The following is an 18,497-nucleotide window of genomic DNA, read 5'->3' on the forward strand; positions in this document are numbered from 1 at the left end:
AGAGAGAAGAACAGTGATGCAAGATAAGGCTGGGCTGCAGCATCTGGGGGAGGAGGCCTCTATGATGGGATATATATATATATTTTTTCCCCCCCCAAGATGGAATTTTGCTCTGTCACCCAGGCTGGAGTGCAGTGGCGTGGTCTCGGCTCACTGCAAGCTCCGCCTCCCGGGTTCACGCCATTCTCCTGCCTCAGCCTCCCAAGTAGCTGGGACTACAGGTGCCCACCACCACACCCAGCTAATTTTTTGTATTTTTAGTAGAGACGGGGTTTCACCGTGTTGGCCAGGATGGTCTTGATCTCCTGACCTCGTGATCCGCCAGCCTCAGCCTCCCAAAGTGCTGGGATTACAGGCGTGAGGCACTACGCCCAGTCTTTTTTGCCTAGAGCAATAGAAAGCCATTGACGAATTTTGAGCCATCGTTGGTAATCTAATCTACATTCTGAAAATACTGTCTAGCTGAACAGAAGAGAAACAGGAAGATCAATTAGAAGATATTTTATTAGTCCAGATGAGATCTCATGGTAGCCTGGCCCTGGATTATGGCAGTGGACATGAAGAGAGGCGGAGGAGGTTAAATACAATTTGATGACGGGTTAGATTAGGGGGGATAGGAAGAGAGGAGGTATCCAGGATGATTCCTGGGTTTCTGATTACATGGATGGTGGTACCATTTACTGAGATAAGAAACACTGAGGCCGGGGTTGGGTTCAGCCTTAGACAAGACATCTGACTAAAGCTGGCAAGGAGGTAATTACATATGAAATTCTAAGGCCAGAGGCAAAGTTTGGCCTGTCAACATAAATTTGTGAGTCATTCACATATGGTAGTTGAAATCATGGTCCTAGGAAATTGCTCATGAAAGGAATATAGTGTCCAAAGCAGGTCTACTCTTATTCCTTAAGAAATTCTGATATTTAATAGCCAGGTAGAGAAAGATGAGACAGAAAAGAAAACAGAAATGAGCAGCCTGAGAGCAGGAGGAAAGCAAGGGGAGTGTGGTTCCCAGAAGCTGGGGTGAGAGTGTTTCAAATAGGATGGAATAGTGCCAAGTGCTGCCGAGACATCTGAAAAGAGGAGGCCTGGGAAACACCCATTGGATTTAGCAACATGGGGGTCTTGGTGACGCTAATTTTAAATTTCCTCAATGGAATGATGGGAGCAGGAGCCAGATTGGAGATGGTTGAGGAATTAGTGGGAAGTGAGAAAATGGTAGACATTATATGGACCACTTTTTTTTTTTTTTTTTGAGACTGGAGTGCAATGGTGCGATCTTGGCTCACCACAACCTCCATCTCCCGGGTTCAAGCAATTCTCCTGCCTCAGCCTCCTGAGTAGCTGGGATTACAGGCATGTGCCACCACGCCTGGCCAATTTTGTACTTTTAGCAGAGACGGGGTTTCTCCATTTGTTCAGGCTGGTCTGAAACCCCTGACCTCAGGTGATCTGCCCGCCTCAGCCTCCCAAAGTGCTGGGACTGCAAGCATGAGCCACTGTGCCCAGCCACACCACTTTTGAAGAAGTGTGATTCTTCATAAAGAATAGCCCCAAATCTATTCTTCCTCAGTTTCCACCCTTGACCCTTTTTTGCTACTCAGTAAGCTGAATTGATCTTGTAACTCAGTAGTGAAAGGTCTGCAGCTTTGCCCTCCCTGCAGCCATGGCACCAGCCAGCCCAGTGTGGAGTCTGCAGGGGGAGCCCAGCCGGAGTTTGGGCCACTCCAGCCCCTCTGTGCAGTTTCTGATTCTACAGGCCAGAGCTCTGGGAAGGCCCATTGTAGGAACGCTGCTGAAAAAATGAGTTTAAGAAAAAGTTCTTATATTTTAGTGGTACCTACTGAAAAGTTGAAGGATACATATTTGCAATGTGACACAAGAGAAGCCATGAGCTGATCCTTGTTGAAGCTGAGCAATGGGTACATGGGGGTTTATTATATTGTTCACACCACTTTTGCATATGTATACATTTTTCCATAACAAATTATAAAAAGTTAAATTTAGGAATTCTATAAACCGAAGGTGCAAAGAGCCAGTGGCCATCACAGGTCCACTATGTACATAGCACTTAAAACAGGACCTTTGGCTGGGCGCAGTGGCTCATGCCTGTAATCCCAGCACTTTGGGAGGCTGAGGCGGGCGGATCATCTGAGGTCAGGAGTTCAAGACCAGCCTGACCAACATGGTGAAACCCCGTCTCTACTAAAATACAAAAATTAGCAGAGCGTGATGGTGAATGCCTATAATCTTAGCTACTCAGGAGGCTGAGGCAGGAGAATTGCTTGAACCCAGGAGGCGGAGGTTGCAGTGAGATGAGATCGCACCATTGCACTCCAGCTTGGGCAACAAGAACGAAACTCCATCTCAAAAAAAAAAAAAAAAAGTACCTTCTCTAAACCAGTCCTCCTTTGGCTTGTGGGTTTCCAGGTGCCAAGGGTAGCTGAAGAAATTCTATTTGCAGATGCCACCCTTTCTTCTCCTGTTAACTCCAACACCTTGTTCCTTGCCCCCTTCTCCTTTCGTACCCGCCTCCTGAGTACACACTCGAAATCACAGGTCTGACTCCTATGGGCCTCATGAACTTGAACAAGTTCCCTCCCATCTCTGAGCCACTCTGAAAAATGGGGATTATAACATCTGCTGTGCAATGTTGTGACGATTAAATTTGACAGTGCACGTGCGGTATCTAACACAGCCCACAGCCTCAGATGCCCAGGAACTCAGGAAGGTCATAGAAGTGAATGAAGCTGACCAGGTACACGAGAAAATCATGTGACCCTCTTAGCTTTAGCTTTGCCACTTGTAGTAGACATGTAAGTAGAGAGAATTATAAGAAAAATTCTGGGCCAGGTGCAGTGACTAACACCTGTAATCCCAGCACTTTGGGAGGCTGAGGCAGGCAGATCGCTTGAGCTCAGGAGTTTGAGACCAGCCTGGGCAACATGGCAAAACCCCATCTCTTAAAAAAAAAAAAAATATATATATATATATACACACACACACACACACACACACACACAAGCCAGGCATGGTGGTACATGCCTATAGTCCCAGCTACTCAGGAGGCTGAAGCAGGAGAATTCCTTGAGCCCAGGAGGTTGAGGCTGCACTGAGCCAGGATCATACCACTGCACTCCAGCCTGGGCGATGGAACAAGACTCCGTCTCAAAAAAAAAAAGGGGAGGGCTGGGAGGGGAGAAGAAATTGGATAAGAAAAAGAACAATGCAAGTATGATAAATGATATAAATCACCCATATTCATAAATAAAGGGGTAATAAACTGAGACTTAACCTCAGTGTTGGGGGTCAACAGGGAGGGGTGGGGACTGGGGCAAATCAGAGCATATAGGGCCCATCTGAGAGGGACAGCCATCCTGGGCTCCAGCCGATTGCTGCCATGAGGGAGTGTGAAGCCAATGTTAACATGTCTTCCTGGTTTATAAGAGAAGCCAGAACTCTAAATTTTTTATGTGAAATATTTCAATTCTTAAATTTGGGCTCAGTTATTTTTTTTAATAACACTACAGAAGCCAAACTAAACCCATTTATGGGCCAAAATCAGCTCGTGGGCTGCCAGTGTGCAACCTCTCACCTAGATAATGGTATATAATATAAATCCGTTTCCCTTCCCCCCTTTTTTCTCTTCCTCCTCTTTCTCCTTTCCCTCCCATTTTCCACATCCTTTTCACCTAACCAGCCCCCACCCTACATTTCTATACTAAGTCCAAGTGATAGAAGGGATTAGGGTGGGTTGAAGCAGTGATTAAGCCCAAGGGGATGTAATCTAGATGCCTAATGGTGCCCCAGGGCCTGGATCATTGCCTGGCACATAGTGGATCCTAACAAAAACCTTGATGAATGAAGAAGCCAGAAACTGGGGGAGTCAGTTCTGTTTCTTGTGCACACCCTGGGCTTACCCAAAGAACTGTCTACTTTTTCTCAACAGCCTTGCGAAGTCGTTCTGGACGCTCCATCATCAATGGGAACTGGGCAATTGATCGACCAGGAAAATACGAGGGCGGAGGGACCATGTTCACCTACAAGCGTCCAAATGAGATTTCGAGCACTGCCGGAGAGTCCTTTTTGGCGGAAGGTCCCACCAACGAGATCTTGGATGTCTACGTGAGTTTGGATGTTTCTGGACTGTTCTTTGGATTTTGAATCTTGTCACTTCTAAGGAACATACTCTGAACAAATACGCAACAAATCATTGCCCATACTCAATAAAAACCCTTTGAGCAGAGCCTGTTGGAGGCACTCCTTGAATGCTTGGCGTTCATCTTTGCCTTTACTTTGAATGGGCCCAGCTCACAGCAACCTCCAACTCCACCAGATGCTTATTACCTTCGGAGTTTATTGACCCAGTAAAACCAATTTTACTTGTTGAACCAAATCAGAGGCAAAACATGCCCTTTATTTCATGAGCATTGGATCTCCTCCAGGCACTTTCCTTATAATGCTAATTTGGCATGTTTTCTTTTTATGGCAAAAGAAAGCAAGAGCCTAAAGGAAGGCAGGACTGCTCCCAGCTCCCAGCCCTGTTCAAACTCTGAGAGCAAATGAAGAAAGGAGAGCTCCAGAGCCCTCCAGATGAAACAATAAAGCTGAGAGTCACAGTAGAGAGATTTACTAGAAGCTCCCTGCTTCACAGAAGACAAAACCTTAATTTATTTTACGTGAAACTAAGATATTAAATTGCTCAAGAGTTTTAAATGGTCCTTACGTTCAAAGGAAACCACTAGAATTCAATCTTCTTAAAAGACCAGGAAATAAAGGGTGATAAGGCATAAAAGCTTGAAATAACATTTTGATAAAAAGATTGAGATCACCCATGAATATACACATTATTTCTGTCCCCAAAGCTGAGCTGATTAACATATTTGCTGTGTCAGAGTTTTAGAAATATTATTAATTGCATTGTCATTACTTCTCCACCTACACACAGTTCTATGTCCTTTCCTCTTGGGCCTAGTGGACTCGAAATTACAAAGGAAGCCTTGTTGTAGTTTATTTTGGATTTTTTTTAGACTGTCCAGTTGGTTGGTTGAATCTGAATATATTTTAAATGGCATCAGAGGTAAAAACTCAGGTTGTTAAAGGCCTACTGTGGGTGGTCTAGGAATGGAAGCCAACAGCAATTTCATAAACGGGACAAGGTTTTGCACTGGCAGAATGCTCAGGCAGAAGAGGCCCCATAGAGGGAGGGAGGATTTCCAGCTGCAGACCGAGAGGAAGATTGTGTGAAAAGGGAGTGAGGGGATGAGGGATACACAGCAGGAACCTGAGGTCACACAACCGTGTCCCTCAGGGATTCAGTGCCCACCACGTTTCTGCAACGCCGATGGTTTGATATTGGTTCCTGGGTAGGAGAATCCCAGGGGTTCTCAGGTCTGCCTTCCTTTGGGTAATTTATAAAATGAAGACCCATTTCATCAGTAGGGAGTGGCAAGAGATCATGGCATAAACAGGAAGAATAGACACAGGACCCACCATGCAGGAGTGACTCAGAGATGCTTCTAGCTGGAAAGGACCTTTGAAAGTGACATGATTCTAACCTCTTCCTTCCCCAAGGAAGAAATCAAAAACTGCAGGGTGAAGGGGCTTGCTCTAGGTTACACAGCTGGTCAATAGGAGAGCTGCTTTATAAAGCAGCAGAGACAGAAACATCAAACCCGACCGTGTCTCCTTGCACGGCTCATATTTACACTGTGGATTCTCATTCTGCTGCTGGGTTTAGCCCACCACCCTGCTCCCCATCAGGAAAGCCATGGGCAGCAAAGACTGTGTGCTCTAAATCCAATAGGGAGGGACGTATTCTGTTGGGCCATGCTCATTTAATATGTTTTCAGCCCAGACAATGTTCAGCTGCTGACTTCCACAGTCCTACGTAGATTCCTGCTTGCCATCCTATTTTTGTCATCATTCCTAAGAGAATATGACCCAGCAAGAGTTGGGTGTCTTCTACTTGTTTTCCTGGCCCCATGTCTTTGTGTTTCTGGGGCTTTCCCTGAATAAGAGGGAGAGACCTGGGGGCCAGCCTCACCAGCCAGGTCAAGAACTTTGAGGGAACCTAAAGCATCCCGGGGTGGCTCTGTCCAGGAGGTCTGCTGCTTGTTCGCATGACTATCCCGCCACCTAGTGTTAAAACACTTCTCCTGCAGTGTACACGTATTTATCTGTGTTGGATGTTTCGAGAGCACTGAGCAAAATCTAAGGACAGAAAGGTTCTGCTACCGTTGCTCCATCTTCTCCTTTGGAGTTTAGAAAATCTTGACTCTTAGCTTAGTTTTCTTCTGATTTGCTCGGCCTAAGTTCTTCATTCTTCAAAAGTAAATGACAAAAAGCCATCCAGAAATAACTTTGTTTAATCTGCCACAGGTTCACTGATATTACTGGATGCGTACTAGAGTGAACCAACCCAGTCATTTCTCAGTAGTTCTGCAAATGCCATTGAAACCCAGAAGGGGTGTGCATACATGCCCAGTGCAGTAACACTGATTTTTGTGTCAGCAGATGATACACCAGCAGCCAAACCCAGGCGTGCACTACGAGTACGTGATCATGGGGACCAACGCCATCAGCCCCCAGGTGCCACCCCACAGGAGACCAGGTAGAATCCCTTGTCTTGTGGCCGGGGACTCTGATCATTTCCTTGTAAAGCCTTCTCTCTCTCAATTCTTGTGCATCCACCCTCTGTCTCTCGGTCAACACAGAGAAAATTGAGGGACGCGTATTTCAAAGCCAAGGGGCCTTGACATTGGAGCAGGCTTCACCATTTGTCTGAGCCTTCACTCATGAGACTGTTTCATTCACTCGATTCCAAAATGGCATGAGCATCCTGGGTCTGCCCTGCCAGTTCAACATTTGAAATGCTTTGTACTAGTTTCCAGGCCAGACAAGGGGGCTCATGCCTGTAATCCTAGCACTTTGGGAGGCCCACGCAGGTGGATCGCTTGGGCCCAGAGGTTCAAGACCAGCCTGTGCAACATAATGAAACCCCTGTCTCTACAAAAAAAATTACAGAAATTAGCCAGGCATGGTGGTGTGTGCCTGCAATCCCAGCTACTCAGGAGGCTGAGGTGGGAGAATCATCTGAGCCCAAGGAGGTTGGGGCTGCAGTGAGCCGTGATCAGACCACTGAACTCCAGCCTGGACAACAGAGTGAGACCCTATCTCAAAATTAAGAAAAAACAACACAAATTTACTCTCTTAGAGTTCTGGAGGTTAGAAGTCTGAAGTGGGTTTCATTGGGACAAAATGAAGGTGTCATCAGGGCCACTCTCTCTCCAGAGGCTCTAGGAGAGAACCCACTTCCTTGCCTTTTCCAACTTCTAGGAGCCACCTGCCTTCCTTGGTTCCTGGCCCCTTCCTCCACCTTCAAAGCCAGCAGGGTGGCACTTTCAAATCTCTCTCTGACCCTGGCCTCATCACATCTCCTCTCTGACTCTCATCTTCCTCTCTCTTTCCTTTATAAGGACCCTTCAGATTACACTGGGCCCACCCAAGTAATCCAGGATAATCTCTCCTTCTCAAAATCTGTAATTTAGTCTCACCTGCAAAGTCCATTTTTGCTATGTAAGGTAGCATGTTCACAGATTCCAGGGATTAGGATGTGGACATCTTTAGGGGGCCATTATCTGTCTATTATATGCCTTTTCTCTTGGTTCCCCTTTTGTTTTTTGTTAATAATACTTTGACCTATAAGACAAGAATAATGAGTTCACACCTAACAATCCATGTTGAGTCTTCCTGGTGGGCTCTGCTTGTGGACAGAGCAGGCAGCTTTCTCTCGGCTGACACTGGGCATGGGACTGCTCTCTGAGTCTGCAGACATTTCTCTACCGGAGGATGATGGAGCCCGCCACCCAAATGCAGACAGTCTTTTCCTTCCTTAAAATAGGAAGGTCTGCAGAAGTATTCATGGTAATTATAGCTCACACACACTGAGTCCTTGCTGTGTGCAAGGGCTTAGAAACTGCTGTGCTGAGCTCTTTGCGTAGATTAGTTCTTTGAATTCTCATAACAGACGGAGGTACTTGGAGGGAAGTACTATTACGAGCCTTATTTTCCGAGTAAGGAAACGGAAGCTTAGCAAGAATAAGTTAATAATTGTCCTGATCTCACACCTGGGCAGTGACCTGAGGAGGGCCTGTGACCATACTTTGTGCTTGTCATATCGCTGAGAGGTTACTTGGTCCAATCCCTACCCTAGGAGGAAATAAAGGCACTAGTGCCAAACCCGCCCCATCCATTCTTCTCTGAACTTTGGATGGGATAACCAGGTTATCTGATTGCTACACACTGGGGAGGACAACAGCTGGGTGCGTCCCCAGAACATGGGGTGGGTGTGTTGTCCGAACTCCAAGTCAGCAAACTCAGCGCAACAGAGAATTTTTATGTCATGTCCAGAAGCAATCCACAGTTTGAGAAACCAAGTTTGGGTAAGATTTCTGGGGTCCGTTGCTGGTTTACAGGGATAATCAGACAGACTATTTGAAATCTATCAGGATGATGATGATTTCTGTCAGGCCTGATGGGTCTCAGCTCATGAATAGCATGGGGGTTGTGGGATCAGCTCCCTGGGACAGGGCAGGCCTGGAGGGGTCACCTGTAAAAAGTTGGTAAGCAGGGGCATTGTGACCAGGCTTCCTCTTCCATGTCAATGGAGTCTGGAGGCAGAGTTGGAATCCAGCTCTGCACCTTTTTGCTGTGCACCCTCAGGCGGGTCAGCAACCTCTCTGAACACACACCCAGTCTACAAAATAGAAGAAAAACCCTATAAGGTGGTTTTTGGCAGGGGAGAGGACATGGGAAGAGATTGAATAAATTAGTTGTCCATCCTAGCGTAGAGCCCAGAACAAGGCACTGAAAAGACTTTTTTTAAATTTTTTTGTCCAACAACATCTTGGACAGTTCTCATTTATATCAACATGCCTGGTCCTGATTTTGTTGGTCATCTGTGCATGTCATATTTTAAACCATGAAGCATAATAACCAACTAAGTAAGAAAGCCCTGGCAAAAAAAGCTGAGAGGCCTGGTGCAGTGGATCACGCCTGTGATCCCAGCACTTTTGGAAGCCGAGGTGGGCAGATTGCTTGAGCCCAGGAGTTCGAGACCAGCCTGGACAACATGGCAAAACCCCATCTCTGCTAAAAGTACAAAAAGCAGCTGGATGTGGTGGCACTCACCTGTAATCCCAGGTACTCAAGAGACTAAGACACGAGAATCACTTGAACCCGGGAGACACAGGGTGCAGTGAGCCTCCTGCACTCCAGCCTGGGTGACAGAGTAAGACTCTGTCTCCAAAAAAAAAAAAAAAACTGCTGAGAAAGCCCTAATTGTTGTTGTTGTTGTTGTTGTTATTGTTATTGTTGTTATTGCTGAAATGGGGTCTCGCTATGTTGCCCAGGCTGGTCTTGAACTCCTGGGCTCAAGCAATCCTCCCGCCTCAGCCTCCCAAAATGTTGGGATTACAGGCATGAGCCACCTCACCCAGCCCCCTTGTAGTTTTAACTGTGTTCTACAGTAACCCTAGAATTTGCCTCCTTATTTTCTATTAAAATGAGACATACTTGAACAATATTCAATCAAAATAGAAATATATACAGTCAAAAGCAACTGCCACATAATTGCCAAAACTTGGAAGCAACCAAGAAGTCCTTCAATAGGTGGATAGACAAAAACTAATGGAATATTATTTAGGGCTAAAAATAAATGAGCCATCACGTCACAAAGAGACATGGAGAAACCTTCCATGCATATTACTAAGTGAAAGAGGCCAATCTGAAAAGACTACCTATTGTTTGATTCCAACTATATGACATTCTAGAAAAGTTAAAACTATGGAGACAGTAAAAAGGTCAGTGGTTGCCAGGGGCTGGGAGGACAGAGGGATGAAAAGGTGGAACAGGGAGGATTTCAGGGCGGTGAAACTACTCTGTGTGATATTACACTGGCAGATGCATGTCACTGTGCACTTGTCCAGACCCACAGAATGTGCACCCCCAAGTGTGAACCCTCGTATGGACTATGAACGCTAAACAATAATGACATGTCCGTGTAGGGTCATCAGTTACACATGTACCAGTCTGATGTGGGATGATGGTAGTTAGGGACCCTGTGCCTGTGTGGTGGGAGGAGGTGTGTGGGAACTCTGTACTTTCTACTCACTTTTGCTGTGAACCTAAAACTGCTCTAAAAGAAAAGTCTATTAAAAAAAAAAAAAAGTCCACAGCTCCCAACCCCATGCCCTTCCCAGAGGGAGTCTAACTCTTTGGTGGGATTTTGCCTAGCCCTTTTCTATGCATACACAAACATGTTTCCAGCCATTTGAATCATCATCTACAATCTCAGATGTGCAAGGAATATTGCATATTATTATTTTCCATTAGTCAATTTAAATCTGACCTCAACTTCACCCTTCTTTGAAACCAGTAGATAATTCAATCGCAGTCTGCTTGGGGGTTACACACACACACACACACACACACATATTCTCACTCCAGATATAAGGAAAGATCTAGAGTCTTAGACAAGCCAAAACATTGGCTAGACCTCCCTGGTGGTCTGTCCACACTAATTCCGCTGAGGTGCCACCGGGAGCAGCCTCATGGGGCCTTCAGGTTAGGGCTCTGCTCCTTCCAATCTGCATGGGGGGCACAGGAAGCTGGTGAGGCTGGCAGCCAGGCCCCCTCTCCCGCTGCAGGGATGGCTTCCTCCTGGGACACTGGACATTGTCTGGTACACCTAAGGATCCATGGCACTCAGGAAACCCAAGACTCCAGACTCCTACCTCTCCTCCACCTTGAAAACCTCTCTCTCTCTTTCTCACTCTCTCTCTCTCTCTCTCACTAGCTCTCTGTCTTGCTCTCTGTCTGTCCCTCTCTGTCTCTCTTACCATCTCCCTCTCTTTTGCTCTCTCTCTATCGCTCTCTGTCTCTCTCGCACTCTCTGTTTCTCTCTCTGTCTCTCTCTTGCTCTGTCTCTCTTGCTGTTTCTCTCTCTTGCTGTCTCTCTTGCTCTCTGTCTCTCTCTCGTTCTCTGTCTCTCTCACTTTGTCTCTGTCTTTGTCTCTCTTGCTCTCTGTCTCTCTTGCTTTCTGTCACTGTCCCTGTCTCTCTTGTTCTCTGTCTGTCTTCTTCTCTGTCTCTGTCTCTCCTGCTCTCTTGCTTTCTGTCTCTATCTCTCTGTCTCTCTTGCTCTCTGTCTCTTTCGCTCTCTGTCTCTCCTGCTCTGTTGCTTTCTGTCTCTGTCTCTCTGTCTCTCTGTCTCTCTGTCTCTCTTGCTCTCTGTCTCTCTCACTTTCTGTCTCTATCTCTCTGTCTCTCTTGCTGTCTGTCTCTCTCTCTTGCTCTCTGTCTCTGTCCCTCTCTGTCTCTCTTGCTCTCTGTCTGTCTCTCTTCTTCTCTGTCTCTCCTGCTCTCTTGCTTTCTATCTCTATCTCTCTGTCTCTCTCTTGCTCTCTGTCTCTCTGTTGCTGTTTCTGTCTCTCTCTTGCTCTCTCTCCGTCTCTCTTGCTCTCTGTCTCTGTCTCTCTCACACTCTGTCTCTCTCTTGCTGTCTCTGTCTCTCTCTTGCTCTCTCTCCATCTCTCTTGCTCTCTGTCTCTGTCTCACACTCTGTCTCTCTCGCTGTCTGTCTCTCCTGCTCTCTGTCTGTGTCTCTCTCTTGCTCTCTATCTCTGACTCTCTGTCTTGCTCTCTTGCTCTCTGTTTCTGTCTCTCTCGCACTCTGTCTCTCTCGCTCTCTGTCTCGCTCTCTTGCTGTCTTTGTCTCTCTCTTGCTCTCTGTCTCTCTTGCCCTCTCTGTCTCTCTCGCTCTCTGTCTCTGTGTCTCTGTCTTGCTCTCTGTATCTGTGTCTCTGTCTCTCTTGCTCTCTGTCTGTCTCTCTTGATGTCTCTCTTTCTTACTCTGTTTATCTGTCTCTCTTGCTCTCTTGGTCTCTGTCTCTGTCTCTCTGTCTCTCTCTCACTTGCTCTCTCTCTCCCTTGCTCTCTGCCACTGTCTCTCTCTGCTCTCTCTCTTTCTCTCTCTCTCAAAATGTGCCCTCCTCCTCTCTCTGGGCTGGCCCCTCAGGGACATCCACTTTACCCTTAATGAAAGCCTAGGCTTTGCACTCTTGGAAGGGAAAGCTGTTGACTTCTAGCAGCTTTTGTTTTCTGTCCTGCACAAAAACAAAGCAATAACATCTAAGGACTTGGCTACTCTTTCAAACCGGAGGAGGAAGTGGAGGAATAAAGATAGTAAATCACACACAAATTAGTATCTCAAAAAGTGACCTGCCACACCTGTGTGTATGTGTGTGTGTTCTGCTTTTTTCTTTCACCAAACAATATTGTCATTTCTTCATGTCGGAACGTATATTTGCTGCATTCTTTTCAAAACTCACATAGTATTCCATTTTGTACTTGTAGCATAACGTAGTTTAACCAGTACCACTGGTGAACATTTGTGTCTGTTTGCTATTTCAAATAATACCTCAGTAACCATACCTGTATATTCAGATTTATGTAAAAGAAAATATTTGCGGAACAGATGTGATAGAAACTGAATTGCTAGGTCAAAGGGTATGTGCATTTCAAATTTGGATAAATAATGCCAGATTTCCCTCCAAAACCATGGATCTATTTGCAGGCTCATCCATAGTGACTGGAAGTGTGTTTTCCTGCACCTTCAAAAGGAGTTTAGGGATTTAAGGGTTTCCAAACTTTCCAATCTTTGGTGTTAGGTGGTGGTGTTCTTTTCATGTGTATTTATGGAATTATGAGTAAAGTTGAGGATTTTTTATGGGTTTTGGCTGTTTGTGTTTCTTTTTATGTGAACTGTCTATGACTCACAATTCCTATTCCTACTGCAGTGTTCTTCTTTGTCTTATTGATTTTCAAAAGTGCTTTGCATGTGAGGGAAGGCACTAGTAGGTGTCTGCTTATTTTAAACAGATGTGCTTATGTGCTGTGACTTAGAAACGATCTCATGCTACACAGTCTCTAATGTCGAAGCAATTTCCTCTTTACAACTCAGGGTCTAAACTGATCCTGATTGTGTGTGTGCACGCTCACCTCTCCTAGGGGAACCTTTCAATGGCCAGATGGTGACAGAAGGCAGGAGCCAGGAGGAGGGAGAAGAGAAAGGGAGGAACGAGGAGAAGGAAGACTTGCGTGGGGAGGCCCCTGAGATGTTCACCTCAGAATCGGCACAGACCTTCCCAGTCAGGCATCCAGACAGATTTTCTCCCCATCGACCGGACAACTTGGTGCCACCAGCACCGCAGCCCCCGCGGCGCAGCCGGGATCACAACTGGAAGCAGCTTGGGACGACAGAATGTTCCACGACCTGTGGGAAAGGTGAGCCTGTGTGGGGGACGGGTGGATCCCTGCAGAACCCTAAGCAAGGAGTGTGTGGGTGGCCCAAGGCAGCGGTCCCCGGCTTTTTTGGCACCAGGGACTGGTTTCGTGGAAGACGATTTTTCCATGGATGGTGGCGGGGTTGGGGGATGGTTTCAGGATGAAACTGCCCTATCGCAGATCATCAGGCATTAGTTAGAGTCTCATAAGGAGCGTGCAACCTAGATCCCTTGCCTGCACAGTTCACAATAGGGTTCACGCTCCTATGAGAATGTAACGCCACCACTGATCTCGCCCACCCACCAGTCACCTCCTGCTGTGCGACCTGGTTCCTAACAGGCCATGGACTGGTGTCGATTGGGGGCCCCTGGCCCAAGGGAAATGGCAAACCCTCACCTCTGTGAGCCTGTCTATGAGATGGCTCATGGGTGTGACAGATTGCATTGGGGCCCTCAACACCACCCTCAGGTTTAATGATTGGCTCAAAGGACTTACGAGACCCAGAAGAGCTGTTACAATTCATCACGGTCAAAGGATAGGGATTCGAGTTAATAAAGGAAAAGGTGCGTTGGCAAAGTCCTAGAGATGCCAGGCGCCAGCTTCCAGGTGTTGCCTCCAGCAGAGTCACACAGGGATGCACTTAATTCTCTCAGAAATGATGTAATTCAGAGGCTGAGAACACATGCCAGGTACTGCCAACCAGAGATGCTCACCCAAGATTTGGTGTCCAGGGTTTTTACTGGGGTCTCTCGTCTAGGTATGCAGCTCCCACATGAGTGACACTAGCTACTCTCCCTTTACCATCCCAGAAGCCAAACCAATACTGCGTGGCCCAAGACCTCAGCATAAAAAAACACTCTTATCAGGTGGCATCTTCCAAGGGCTTAGAGGTTCTCTCTCAGGAGCTGGTCAAGGGCCTGTCTTTGGCATGTGCAGGGTTTGAGCAACTCAGGCCTGCTGTGCACATATATTCATTAATAAACGGAATACACTCACGTACTTCAAGATCTAAAATTTAATCTCCAAGTCAGGGTTGTGGAAGACTTACACAAATCCCAGTTGAAACTCATTCTCAAATCTCAGGATTTCAGAAAAAAAAAAAAAAAAAATACTTTGCAGGCTTGGTGTGTTAGTTAGCTGGCTTTTACGCTGACCAACACTCACAGCTCCCATACTATCCCGGTAAAATCCCAACCCTGTATTCATTCATTATTCCAACCTGATCAGCTAGGACCACCAGGGACAAACCTGAAGCCCAACAAAGTCAGCTTTATTGACCCCTCACCACAAGGGAGTCCACACACCAGAGGAAGCATGGGGCGTCTCTCCAAACAAAAGAAAAGAGAGTTGTAGGATTTGGGAGGATACAGTTTAGGTGAAATTTAAATAAAGTAGGGTTGTGATAGGCTGAAAGCAAAACATGGCAGTGTTACAGGGGTCACATCAGGATGATGAAGTGGACCCAGGGTCCCGTTTCCTTGAAAACTCCAAAGTTAAGATAGATGTGGAATGTGCTGTCCAGAAACCCTTTATCTGACATTCCATACCAGGTTGGAAATCAGTGCTGCTTCTGTTTCAAGCTGACTCATTGCAAAGATACACTTATGAACTGTGTAGTTATAATTTCCTTCATATATATGATAATAGCCTCCTGTTTGTAGTAAAGTCCTATTTTATCCCCTGAAACAGCTGTTCTTTGAGGGGAGGTTGCTAAAGAAGCAGGAAGGCTGTATCCCCCAGGAATCTCTGCAAACTGGGGAACTGTGTGATGTCCCAGAGCATTGGTTTGGGGTGTTTTTTTGTTTGCTTGTTTTTTTTTTTTTTTTTTTTTTTTTGCTTTGCTTCGCTTTGCTTTTTTTTTTTTTTCTTTTCCTTTCTTTTCTTTTTTTTTGATACTGGTATCTAAGAGTACAAAGTTTGGAACCTCTCACAAAATTAGCACACTGAAAAATCTCATGACAGCTTCTAAAGTTTTTATCTTTTTCATAAGAGCATTGGCTTAGTGGCTTTTGAGAATAGAATTTAGGTCTTTGGTTCTTCTTGGGGACTGGAGCTTTTCCTGCCTGGAACCTCTGCAATTCCGTAATGATTTGGTAACTGGAGTGTTGATTTATAGAGGTTTTATTGTGCAAATTTTATTATGCTTATACTTAATAAATGTGCAAAGAATCTGGACTGCAGATTCATTGGACCAACTTCTTTTATATACTTTGTGAGGAAAAATTAAATGCACATAAAATATGTCTTGACAGAGTCAGAAAGCTAGAAATATTTTTGCATTAAGGCCAAAACCATTTTGGTGAGACTCTGTGATATTATAGAGGTAAGCAGTATGTAACATAATTGATATAGGAACCCGAGATCAAAATGTATTATTATTGAAATATTCTACCTTTAGGTAATGTGTGATGCCCACCAAAGGAACCAGATATACTCAGAACTAGGTGAAAATAGGGAAAGTCATAAAAAGGATGAAAGCTGTCACTGTGTGGTTTTCAACCAAGGGTGCCATGTGGAGAAGATTCTCTTTCACCCTGTCCGGAGCCCATAAGGCCTTGTGTTGTGAGCAGGATGAGATGAGGGCAAACGCATGGGCTGGTTCCCTGTGTCTCCTCCAGACGCTCCCACGGTCTCTCTAATGGAGCAAACTCATAATCAAATGTTCCAGTTTTTGCCCCCACAACCCATCCCCACGCTGTGTGATCCACACTGAGGTACGGAGTTGAAATTTAAAGAAAGCAAGGTTTTGATAGACTGAAAGCAAAACATAACTGTTACTACCTCACTATATGCTAGTATCCCTCCTTTACGACACTCTGGTATCTGGCCAGCAAAGTCCTGCTCGTACTCCAAGCTCTGAGACCGCCTCTTCTGCAAAGCCTTCCTGATTCTGCAAAGAACAGGTAGGCTCTTCATCCTTGGGACCTCACAGCAATTCAGGACACATTTCTGTCCCAGCCCTGCTTGGCTTGGCTGTCTCCATGAATATACACTTTGCAACTTCTGCACCAGGCATCATACCAAGCACACAGTAGGCACTCCTGTGTTTTTTGAATAAGTGACTATATCATCACCACATTTCAAATGCGGAATATATGAGCTACTAGAAAAGACATAAGGGTAGATTTTACATCTTTATTGTATCCTAGATATACAAGTCTATTATTGCCTTTTCCCATGTTCTGTCAACATAGCATAAAGAATGTGGATTTACCTGTTAGAAATTGAATAAGCGGCCGGGCATGGTGGCTCACACCTGTAATCGAAGCATTTTGGGAGGCCAAGGCAGGTGTATCACTTGAGGTCAGGAGTTCAAGACCAGCCTGGCCAACGTGGCAAAACCCTGTCCTCACCAAAAATACAAAAGTTAGCTGGGCATGGTGATGCATGCATGTAATCCCAGCTACTCGGGAGGCTGAGGCAGGACAATTGCTTGAACCCAGGAGGCGGAGGTTGTAATGAGCCAAGATCATGCCACTGCACTCCAGCCTGGGCGACAGAGCAAGACTCCGTCTCAAAAAAAACAAAACAAAACAAAAAAACTGAACAATCTCTTTCTCTAGATTTCCATATGATTTTGTTTAATCTTCTGTCCTTTGCATTGCAGAAACACACACACAGAAATTCACAAGAGTGTGAGGTATGGGACTGAGCATGCACAGGACCCATTTTCAATATTTAGCCCATATACACCCATGTGTGCATGTACACACACACAGTCACACACACACACTCGGCATCTGCCACTCAGAATGTCTGAGGCAACATGTCTAGCTCTTCTTTACCCAGTAAATGGCACCAGTTCTCAGGCCCAAGAGATACTGAAGAGGTGCCTTGAAAATAAAGCAAACCTAGGGATGTGTTGTTTCTCATCCCTCCCTTCTCTGGCAATCCTAGTTCCTTTTTCTTTCATGTGACAAGTGGCAGCGGCCCGTGGAGGCCTCTCCTTTGCTCTGTCCCAGGCGGTGATGGCACCAGACATGCAGGGTAGGTGAGGCAATGCAGAGGCACAGATGCGGAGCACATCTAATGGTCGTCAGCAGTCATGGCAAGTGACCAGGAAATCCCAAGCCTCCCGGCATTGTCCAAGTCACTTATGCACAGAATAAGTCCGTTCCCCTTGTGATCCCATTGTGTATTTTCTCACATACCCTCGCCTAAACCCTTCTCCAGTCCTCCCTGGTGGAGCCAACCACACCACACAGTTCTGTGCTTTTCATGGTCAAATTTCCCTTTGTCTAAGTGCTTCCAGCATCATGATATCACCATCTCAGGGAAGGGCCCTGTTGCTGGCATCCAAGAGTGGTCCATACTCACACAGCCATTGATCGGGCCTCTGTCAAACTCTTGGCTTGTTTCATTTGATTCCTAGAGTTCCAAGTCTAAAGTCATTTAATTTTTTCTTGCTCTTTATTTTGTCTCTCTTCCATAATGTCCCACTGACCTCTACACTAGCCCCTGAATTCACTGACCTCATTTATTATCTGCTAATTACCTATGTACAGCTCCCCCCTTCAACATGACATATTTCTATTTTGATCAACATGTCCGCATATAAGGCAACCAAACTGATCTCAAATAGTTTTCCTGCTGCCTGAAGCCCAGCCAGTGCCTGACCTCACCACCTTGTTCCTGCTTGCTAGCAAATAGAGGAATAATTGAATTGCAATCTTGAACACTGGGAGGTGGCCAGGTGCTGTCTCCCTTTCTAAAGATATTAAAACTGACCCAAAGAAGGAAACCACTGCGGTCACTAGACTCAAGAGTTGTAGATATGGGTCAGGCGCCGTGGCTTATGCCTGTAATCCCAGTACTTTGGGAGGCCGAGGTGGGCAAATCACCTGAGGTCAGGAGTTTAAGACAAGCCTGGACAACATGGCAAAACAGCGTCTCTACTAAAAATACAAAAATTAGCCAGGCGCAGTGGCAGGCACCTGTAATCCCAGCTACTTGGGAGGCTGAAGCAGGAGAATCACTTGAACCCGGTAGGTGGAGGTTGTGGTGAGCAGAGATCGTGCCACTTCACTCCAGCCTGGGTGACAGAGCTAAACTCCGTCTCAAAAAAATAAAAAAAGATTTGTAGATCTGGCATTTTCCCACCTTCAGAGAGCCAGAGGGCCTCTGAGTTCATTTCCGTGGAGCTGGACCATGGA

The 18,497-nt window shown here is 45.9% G+C and overlaps 1 protein-coding gene across 2 annotated transcripts in view; it reads left to right on the top strand.

The window, feature by feature from the left end:
* Positions 1-18,497, top strand: part of THSD4 (thrombospondin type 1 domain containing 4) — a 665,075-nt gene that overhangs the window by 607,691 nt on the left and 38,887 nt on the right. For both annotated transcript variants that reach the window (XM_034939056.4, XM_034939057.3), the window contains 3 exons: positions 3,947-4,122; positions 6,514-6,610; positions 13,069-13,344. In XM_034939056.4, coding sequence (XP_034794947.1) covers positions 3,947-4,122; positions 6,514-6,610; positions 13,069-13,344 — 549 coding nt within the window. The remainder of the gene's footprint in view (positions 1-3,946; positions 4,123-6,513; positions 6,611-13,068; positions 13,345-18,497) is intronic.

Source organism: Pan paniscus, chromosome 16 (assembly GCF_029289425.2).
Source record: "Pan paniscus chromosome 16, NHGRI_mPanPan1-v2.0_pri, whole genome shotgun sequence".
Lineage (NCBI taxonomy): Eukaryota > Metazoa > Chordata > Mammalia > Primates > Hominidae > Pan > Pan paniscus.